This window comes from Anguilla anguilla, chromosome 17 (genome assembly GCF_013347855.1).
Source record: "Anguilla anguilla isolate fAngAng1 chromosome 17, fAngAng1.pri, whole genome shotgun sequence".
NCBI lineage: Eukaryota > Metazoa > Chordata > Actinopteri > Anguilliformes > Anguillidae > Anguilla > Anguilla anguilla.
The window spans coordinates 18,050,451-18,061,103 of NC_049217.1; the positions used below are offsets into that span (position 1 = coordinate 18,050,451).

Consider the following 10,653-nt stretch of genomic DNA (forward strand, 5'->3'; position numbering starts at 1 on the left):
CCTTATGGATTTCCTCAAATAATCGTGTGAATGGTGGGAAACACCGTGCCTTTCCAACGGCAATTATAATTTGTGACATTATAATGCGTAAATTGCATTTTCGCTCTACAGCAGTACAGTACAGCAGATGCCAGATTCCTGAAGCTCAAACCCAAAGCTCCATGGTACCAGCACTAAGCCGTTAACTGCTCTGTTTATACGGCTTTAACATGGTGTTTGTTTAAAAAAAAATACCTTCAGGGTGTTTCTGTAATACGCCAGGTTCCTCACTGAATCTGGATCCCATCTGATTGGTATTTATTTGGAGAGGTGTATGCAGTCTGCTGTTTAGATGAAACTGGGGATGTTGTCTCTGTGATCTGGTAAGTAACACAGCATAACAGAGAACAAAAGGGAAAGAATAATCCGGGGCCAGGGATCCACGGCGAGGGACTGGAAGGTGCAACCGTGGGCCCTGGTGGCAGGAAGCCGTTGAAAGCGGATTGATGGGGACTGTAACTGTATGAGTAATGGTGAGGAAGTATGGTGGCCTGGCAGGCCCATATAACCCCATTCCGAAGGGACAGTAACTACTGAAACAACATGAGTAACTATACATGAAGGTCCTACCCCAGGGCAATGCACCACTACTCATGATGACTGACTCCACTGGCTGCCCTATAAGCACGGATGTATAGGTCTATTAGCGCCCGTGTGGAAATGATTTGTGTTGGTCACTGTGATGAGTGGCTGATCTTGAAAGGTGGGGAAAGGTGTACGTTACACCCATTTGGGGTGTTTGTGCCGGTTGTGAGTTGGGCATTCGTCATGGTGAAGGAATGGTAGAGGGTGCCTCGTTACGGCAGCTGTGCCACTTTCCCATGCAAGACGGCAGCCGGGATGTGGGCGTGAGCGCTTGTGAGAAAGAGTCAGTATTAATGCTCCGTGAATAACGAAAATGTGCGATACGCTTTCAAGCATCCCCCAGTGGCAAATAAAAGCAACAAGCCGCTCCACCCTCAGCTGTCTGGATCACGTTCTGTACTAATTTGCTTTTCCATCATTATGAAATCAAGGTCAGTGAATCATAATCAAAACCTCTCTCAGTCAATAAGGCAGGACGCGTTTGCTTTTCTTGTTGCTGCTCTATAGAGGGCAGCACTTGTACAAAATCCTCCAACAAGCACAAGGTAACTGCTGGCATCTTGAGTCACAAATAGACTAATACATTAAAGCATGAGCAGGCGGAAAACAAATATGTGATGAATTCCTGTTCATATAGCAACCGTCTGTAGTTAATTTTCTCCGAGACGGATATGCAGTTAAATATGCTTTTTGCTACTTCAGCCACCCATACTGTATAAACCAATTAAGTAAACCCAGAAAATGAACACAGTGGTTCATCACAACACGAATGTTATATTCAAATTCCATTGATCTACAACTTCCTGAAAAAGGTACAATATAAGTGAGTCACATATTGGTGATAATCATAACCTGTGCTGTGTGTTTGACTGTGATTTTCCTGAATAATCAATTCCTGAGATACTTCGGGAAAAAACCTAGAAAATATGGACAAAATAAAAACTGGGAACACACGGCACTTGGACACATTCATAGTTGTCTTATGGGGTTAGATGCAGAATTACTACTGTCTGCTGCAGAATATTCCGAAGTTACCACACACCCCTCCGTGCGCGCCCTTGGTAACTCGCATCCTAAATGAGCTGGCGGGGCCGGGTCCCTCCCACTCTGACTAAGAACTTAATTATCGTTGTTTTTTTCTTCTTCGAACGAGGGGGTATTTAAATAGTTAGACCAATAAATTCAAGTTGAATTCTACCATCAGAACCCTCCTACGTCTACCCTGAAGACGCGCGTTCCAGTGCTGCCGACTACAGCTAAGCGTAGCGATGCAGGTGTCTCTCGCGCTCGTCTATTCCAGCTCCGTACTGTTCCTGCTTCAGGGCTGTTTCACCGCTGTCCGAGGATGGAGAGTTTTCAAAAACGATGCCACGGAAAACATACCAGATTACACCGAGGAGGCACAGTCCCCCGAGGTCTCGCTACAACTGTCCAATAATACATTGAACCGCCCGAAACAAGGAGTAAGATCACTGGGAGGAAGGAGATTTTCCAGTAACAGTCAACAATCTTATGGTGAGTATTTAATTACCAGCGTTTAGAGTATGCTGAAAACAGTTTTGGATAACGCGGTACCTTTATTATTAATTGACAGATATGTGGATGGAGTGGCGCGATATATTGTTTCTGTACTGTCTTCACGTGCCGTTGAACTAAGAATTGTAATGCATGTGCTTAGATGCAGAAGTGGTTTAATGTACAGGGAGTGTCTGCGCGATCACTTAAAATTTAAACAATTAAAACAAATAAATTAAAAACAAATAAATGCTCATGGTACACATTCAATGTCCCAAGAGCTCCCGCGTGGATTTGAATGATATGCACAGGCGAGTCTTACATAAAATTGTAAGACGTTAAATTAAACATGACTACAATGGTCCTTTTTTGAAAGAAGACACATTAGAGGATCGCTTGTCCATGTCCGCTTTGTTCCAAGACAGCGTCCGGCTTTCGGTCTACTTTTTTTGAAAAGCACGATGTCACGCGCGCTTCCTATCCGAATATTGTAGGTTGCACGAATACAGCGACAAATTCACTGGATTCACAGTCTGGGTAACATTCCAGACAATGCGCCCGTAATTGTAAATATAATTAGTTATTCATGAAGGATGGCAAGTAATTGTCAGTGCATGTTTATGTACGAGAGAGTCACTTTGTCTAGAACAAGAGTCTTACCTACTTGAGGGGATATGCACTAGAATATAATCATACCGTTCAAATCCACCAAATTGATTTAACTATTAAAAAGTGTAAATGAATCGTGCGGAATTGAGAACTATGCATTTGCAAATGAAGACATCCTGACTAGAAAGTTTCCACCTATCTGTCTGTAGATCTCCCATGACATCCAACTTTAACGCATAGTTAAAATGAGGAATTAGCTATTGCTGAGGTCACCACTGCTTTTGCACAGAATGTTTATAGACCAAGGCATGCATATACAGTGGTCATTCGACAAGAGGCTCTGACATACATTAGATCAGACATATTAGCACATGTCTAAAGTATGTATATGTTGGTTCAGTTCATCACCTTGTAACTGAATCAGAATCTCCCTCGCGCCGATTTCTCCTGACTGCTGTACATTCACTGACGCTCAATGTTAAGTGGTAAGATCGATGTTAAGTGGTAAGATTAATGTGAAGTGGTAAGATTAATGTGAAGTGGTAAGATCGATGTTAAGTGGTAAGATTAATGCGAAGTGGTAAGATCAGAATGAAGTGGTTAGATCAGTGCGAAGTGGTAAGGTTAGGAGTTTTTCTCCTAAAAAAAGCAAAACTTTATTGTGTCTTTTGGTCTGAATCACAGCAAAATTATTTGTTATAGTAAGGCCCAGAACTATTTAAAATGCCAGCTGTAACTCTGAGGAGCAGATCACATTGTTAGTGCAATGCAGCTTTTTTTTTGACTCCACCTGGGGTAAATTAAGAGAATCTCTTATACGTTGTTTCTTTCACAGTTTACTAAATATATGCATATATATATTTCCATCATCTGAGGCTTAGCCCCTGGCCCAGCAGAACTGGACTGACTGTTGGTCATTCATAATGAAAGAGAACTGACAGTCCGTCCGTCTGTTTGTCCTTTCAGTCTACTTCATTGAAATGCATGATGTCTCATGCTTCCTATCCGAATATTTTAAGTTGCAGAAACACAGCGACATATTCACTGCATTCACAGTCTGGGTACAAAGCAAACTGTGCTGTCGAAGCAGTCACCTTGGAATAATTAACCATTTCAATGATAAATGAAACAACAAAAAAGAATTCAGCCGGCCCTTGATGTACTCTCAACCAGTAATGCTTCTATAAAATCTGTAATATAATCCAGCTGGATAAATTGGTCCCAGCTAAGTACTCAGGATAGAGACATCTGCTGAGCAAACATGTAAAAATATTAATAAAACCGTAGCTAAAGCTGTAAGGAGTCACTTTTGCATACAGGGCTTTCTCTCACATCTCTTTGGTGCATCTCCATGGTAAGAAAGTCCCCTGCCGTTTAAGATAGGCCCATGCTTAAGAGTTAATCCAGCAGCACTCCTCCTCCGTGCTTGTGAAAGGAAAGGAATGCAGCCACTGATTCAATAAGATTACATTGCAATAAACAATTGGAAAAACAAAACAAGATGGCATTTTTATGCCTTTATAATTCTATGGTTTCGGAGCGTACGTGCTGAACAATGTGGCTGATAGGTAGGCACATTTTGAAATGGCAGGAAAGGACGTCTCTTATGATAAGAGAGCGATTAAAGGTGGGCGTCGAAGCGGAGAGAGCCTTTTTCCTACCGCAGAGCTCTAGATTGAAGGGTCTTGCCACAAAAAAAGCACTTTACCTCAGTGTGTATGGTAATGATAAGCAGGCCCATTTTTCATGTCTGTCTAAAGGGTAGTATGAGTAACACTGGCAGTGTGCTCTGGTAAGGCCCTGAGAAGCAGCACATGAATAACAGTGGAGCGCGTCTGGCTGCACTGTAAGCGGTACGGGAGGGAGGGCTGCTTTGGTCTGTTTTTGCTTTCTGTTCCCTGGGTGGCCCAGCGCTAGTCTCTGCTGAACACATTGAGGCTGTCAGTGCCCTGGCGACGCGGCTCTCCTGCGCCGTCGCAGTAACGCTGTAGCGTCGCGCTAACGTCCCAGACGCTACCCGCAGCGGGCGGCCCGCTCCAGCGAGTAACGCTCGTGTCCCACGCAGGTTCGGCGGAGCTGAGCTGCCGGGAGGTGCGCCTGACCCGCCACGTCACCGACGGGCAGTGCCGCAGCGCCAAGCCGGTGAGGGAGCTGGTGTGCGCCGGGCAGTGCGTCCCCGCCCACCTGCTGCCCAACTCCATCCTGCGGGGGAAGTGGTGGCGGGGCGGCGGGCCCGAGATCCGCTGCGTCCCCGCGCACTCCCGCGTCCGCCGCGTCCAGCTGCACTGCCCCGGCGGCCGCCGCAGGACTTACAAAATGCGCGCCGTCACCTCCTGCAAGTGCAAGCGCTACACCCGCCAGCACAACCAGTCAGAGGTCAGGGCCCCGCCCAGGCCCCACCGCAACAAGAAGCGGGCTCGCGGGAACCAGGACCAGAGCAGGAACAACAGCCCGGAGACGGGCAACTCGTACTGACACTGCCCGGCTCCCATCTCAGACTCACACACACACACACACACACACACACACACACGTACATGCCACACACACCTACGCCCCCCCCACAGACAACGCCTCTCCTTCACGAGCGGGAGAAGAGTAGAAACACGCTAACCAGCGGGAGACTGTGTGTCGGACTTCTGCACCGAGTATCGTTCACACCCGTAACCCTAGAACTTTGCCTCAGCATAATTGTCGGTTATTTCACACGATCCCTCGAGTCTTAGAGAGTGGGACGGTTTGCGAGTGTTGAAGGCAAAAGGGCTACTCTGGCAGGACATCCTATTGGAGAGGGAAGACCCAGTGGACCTATCCGCTGTGCCGTTGAGAAGTTCCTGTTTGCCCAATGAAAATTTCCTCCTTATTTGAAAATACATCTCCGCAGAGCAAGCAGAGCTCCAGTCTCAGGGCTGGAAAACAAGTGCAAGCCATTGGCAGCTAGCGCCCACAGAGCTGACTGTTTTCTCCCATCGATACGTCATCTGTTGCTCTCTGATAGGAAGCTCCCTGCCTTGTAAACCTGTTCCTTTGTTGCTTTTGTGGCTGTTTGGCCCCCAGAGCTTCAGGCTGCTCGATTTGGCCGTATTACAACTAATGTCCACAGCATCTGGACAACCTCCAGAGCACGTGACCCCCAGGGCAAGCTGGGCCGCCCACCAGCGGCCCACTGCAAGGAGCTCCAAGGCTCATTTTCACGGGATCGCCCTAACTGGCGGGGCTCTGTGTGACTGTGAGCTGGACCCAGCACCACGACGGGTAACTTAACCTTTTAAACCAACAGAGAGCACTTCAAGTTCAGCTCTGCCAGGGGCAATAAGTATTACCCGGACCAAAACTGTGACTTGTTTTTAATTACTAAATTATCCCATTCCAGCACTTAGGATGTGAGTCATCGAAAGGCATTCCCTCTAGACATTTCCTGTTTGCTACAAGAGAAGAAAATGGACGCTCCAGTGATTGGGGGAACATGCCAACACCCAGGCCTTGGCCGTTCTTTTATCCTACCTGGGGGACTGAACTGTAAATGCTTCCATGACCAGTCACGGTCTACGTTAACTGCCAAAAGGCTCAACGCTGCCCAGGCTGGACCCAGAATGCAGTAGAATCAGGAAAAACACAAAGCAACAAAAAAGCTTAAAAAAGCTAAATGAGATTCAAGCTAAATCATGTTGAGGAGAACCTCGTGTCCTGTGGCTTTAACCAGAGTCTTTGATGGTCCAGTCTGTGCTTAGGATGCGTTGGGCCTATTCCTAGGAAATCAAGAAATTCACTTTATTTCTCCTAGGTGCTCAAGGTCCATATGTTCTTCATGATTGGTTGCCGATTCTGTTTTTGTAAACAGTGCCTCCAATATTTGCTTCTTTTTTTTTGTTGCCAAGTTAGCAGAATTGTGTTAAGCACTGACTGTACATACCGCACCTGTGTGGTCTGCTGGACTGAATCCCTCACCAGCTGAAAGGGGGGGGAAGGAAAAAGACCACAGACCGACCATTGCAAACATTTAATATTTATTGTTTCCTTCTTCTGAATTATTTATACGGCATTTTGTAGTTACGGTAGCTGCTACTGTCATGTAGAGGAAAAGAACGACTGAATAAAGTAAAGGAAAATCTATCTGGAAAAACTGCCTATTACTTTGTCGCTTCTCATCACACCTCTGACCTCTGACGGTGTCTGTTTTCTGCTCGTCTGTCTCCGTCTGCTCAGCGATCAAACTGCCACAGGTAAGTGCCAAGCGGTCGCTGATGCTGAAAAGCCAAGGCTCAGTGGGCCTTTGCCATGTCTGGGTTTGTTCTCTGAAGAGGAAAAAGAGGAACTGACAGGGCGCAGATGCTGCAGCACTCAGTAAATCTCTCAGCGTTATTGTTTTAGCGGCTGTGCGGACCAGGAACCGTATTTCCGAAGAGCCTCAGAGTAAGGAGAGATGATCTAGGATCAGTTTTTTCATTTAAGCTCCTAATGGATGAAGTGAAGATAGGGACAGGAAACCTGATTTAAGATCAGGATGATATATTGTGAATACAGGCCCCGATCTCACGTAAAATTGTTACTTTATGGGCTTCTTTAAAAGCTCAAATCTCTGTATGCTAGCACAGCACAAATCTCCATGTAGGCTTGCATAACACAATTCCCTATGTATCTCTATGTATGTTGGCATGGTACATATCTCTATGTAAGCTGGCATGGCACAGATCTCTATGTACACTGGCATGGTACAGATCTCTGTGTTCACTGCCATGGCTCAGTCCAAGAAAAGCTCTTCCAATAAACAAACAGGATCCCAGTGCTTGTGTACAACACTGAACACAGTGTTTATGTTGTGCATTGCTGGCATAGGGCTTGTTTTTAGTGCTCTAGACCAGACCAGCAAACAGTGGGGCAGCGCGATGCGATGTGTTTCTCAGCGAACCACAGAAAGGCCCGCCCGCTGGACCCTGCGGGGAAAAAGAAAGCAATGGAATGATTCCAATGGAAGAAAAAAAATCTCAAAGAAAAAACAAACGAATCGTGCGTTTTTTTTTTTCGTATCTGGGAGGGTTTTCGGTTTCGCGCGCTCGCACCGAAAGAGCCGGTTCCGCGCGCCCGAGCCGCTTGACGCGGCGTGCTTTCCCTCAAGCCGGAATTCTGGGCGGGAGCGGCACCTAAATAAATCGATGGCGACAGAGCATCTGCCCTGAGTTACGGCAACTGAAGGGGTCGTGGCCCCAGAACCACCTGGAAGGGGCCTCCGCGCGGTCCGCTGGGAACACCGATATGTTCGCGGGGGCCGTACATTACGTTTTTTTTTTTACAGCATCGTTACTTACGCAGGAACCTCACTCATCTGACATCTCTGCTGGGCTGCAGTACGTCTGTTATGAACTAAAAAGCCAGACCTGAAATGAAAATAAATCAAACTTTCCTGATCAGTCACTGCTTTGTAATTATTTAATTACAGGCACATAGAAAAACACTTTAAGCCTTGGCACACCGCAACTAATGATTGATGGTTTCTGTTCTCTAGGAGGAAGGCAGCTGCTTTGTTACTGTAAAAAAAAATGCATGGAAGAGAACTTTGGTTGTGCTGTGTGGGAAAAAGAGCTAGTGAAAGTATTTGAGGTACATATACAGCTCAAAGTATAAAATGTGTGATAATCTTCACAGATCTGCAGAAGTTCCAGTCAACAGTGGCATAATCAGGACTCCACAAATAATGCCTTAAATAAAGGTACACTGTCCCATCATGACTAACTAATGCCGGTTACATTCTGAGAAACGTGGGTGAGAAAGTGAAAAATCTGCTATTTGTTCAGTTTTTAACCCTTGTGTTGTCTTCATATTATGCATGCACCCCATGTCCACAGGGTCAAAAATGGCCCACTATCGACAAACCCCCTGTGATAAAGCCTCTTTATTGAATTTTAAATCATAAATCAATAAGTTTCATGAAGAAACACAATCGTTGTACCCTAATGGTGTGCTGCTTTTGATAAAAATAAATAAAAAATATAAATGTTGAACTAATGGTATGGTCACTCCAGGAAAAGTCCCATTTCATGCTGAAAAATTTAACTTAGGGAGTTTTCACTGTTGCTAAACTCACTGTTTTTGACCCTGAGGACAACACAAGGGTTCAGCCTAACAAACCAGCCATATGTAGCCATGTACAATTACAGACTAGCTAGCTAACGTATCTCAGGACTTAATATGAAATTTCACATTTTCAGGCTTCTGACCTGTTAGCACAGTTGATCCTATATAGACAATGCTTGCATGCTAGAATTCTGGAGAAACCAAGACCTAGTTAAATATGAAAAAACAAAATAATTAATTGTTTCTCTTTCTCATACAGTATACTGCATGGTAGAAGAGAATGTCTTTATGCCATTTGTTTGGCTAGTTAGTTTTCAATTTCTCAATTTTGCTGTATCTGCACTAGAGTTGGAAAAGTCCAGGGGTCAGAAAGTACAATTCTTGCCATGTGTTTCTTCCACCCATGAACTCAGCCAGCTGATTTCACGAATTAGTTCTGCCTCCTGGTTGAAGTATTGTGCTAATTAGCAAATCCAGGTGATTGGAACAAAATACTTACTTTCTGAACCTGGTTTTCCACCTCTGATCTACACCACATCGGCACAGGTGCGCGCACGACGCACCTGACATCCAGCTATGGAATTGGGACAGCTTTCGATCTTCAGGTAAAGCCTGCCATTACTGCCCAAACTGACGTTTTTACCCCCGGGTTCAATTTGAACACACAACGATGGTGATGCCATCACCAGCCATCGTTCTCGTGTGGCTCCACCATCGCTGACTCCACTGCATTTACCCAACATGTCAAACCTCTTTAAAAGCCGTAAAAGACTCTAATAAACATCCCCAGACTCCGCTCTAAAGTGCACATGTAAGGACTGTGTTGTCCTTTGATCTCCGGTAATGGAAATGGTCATATCTCATTGCAGCCGTCGCGCACGTACATTGTCACGCTCGCGCCAGTGGGCTCATCAATAAAGGTCGCCGCCTATGCGCCAAGACCCTGTCGGCGGGCCAACCCTCTGATGTCGTGCCAAATCCAAACGCCGGGAATTGAATTAAACAGATCGCATATCTCCCTTTCAGATGCCCAAATGCTTTATGTGTCAACTGGTTAGCTTTGCATCTCGGAAAACAAAGCCCAGAGCCTTTGGCCTCTGCTGCATCTCGCAGGCTCGCGAGCAGAACTGGAGCTGACGAGGCAGACAGACGAGGCCGTGTGGTTTGGGACGCCCCTCTCTCGTTGGCGGTAATGTCTGGTAGGAAACGACACGGCCGATTCTCGGCAAACCCTCTCAAATATCAGGTTTCCCGGAGCATTGCTCAACTGCATTTTTTAATCTGATAAAATTTAACACATTACACAATATTGCCAGAATTACACAAGGAATTAGAGATTTTTATCTACTGGGTTTAGGCAGCGCACTTTGTTTGGGTAACTAATGCACTTTCCCTGCACATGTTTCTTTGTGTATGTGAAGGGAGCAGGACTATATTCAGAAGGCACACACATGGGCTGTAACAGTGGTATCAGAAGGGCTCGTGTGAGAGCTTCACCTGTCCTGCCTTTTCTGGCCACACTATAATAAGCGTTTAAACGAAACTCAGCCCAGCACAGGATGTGCTGGCTGAGAGCACGGAAGGTACATGTGCTTCTGCTAAGGCTCTTAACTGGATCAGTTAAGCTGGAAACGAGTCGTTTCTCTGAGTATTCAAGCAGTTTGGTCTGGAAAGATGAAGTAAGCAGTGGTGGGCCAGGTCCAAAATTCAGCAGTGCAGGTGCCTCTGTCTACACGTTACAATTTGATGGGATGTTTTTGGTTACGAGATGAAGTTTGGGTCTGGGGTGGTGGGGTGGGGAGTAGGTTAATCACAGAGATCACTGAGGTGAGT

At 45.8% G+C, this 10,653-nt stretch overlaps 1 protein-coding gene across 1 annotated transcript; it reads left to right on the forward strand.

Annotated features, from left to right (window-relative positions):
• Window positions 1-1,624: 1,624 nt before the first annotated feature.
• LOC118216382 (sclerostin-like) lies at window positions 1,625-6,861 on the forward strand. Its single transcript, XM_035397478.1, has 2 exons — window positions 1,625-2,139; window positions 4,814-6,861. The coding sequence occupies exons 1-2, from the start codon at window positions 1,893-1,895 to the stop codon at window positions 5,221-5,223; spliced, it is 657 nt and encodes a 218-aa protein (XP_035253369.1). The 5' UTR covers window positions 1,625-1,892; the 3' UTR covers window positions 5,224-6,861.
• The last annotated feature ends 3,792 nt before the right edge of the window (window positions 6,862-10,653 follow it).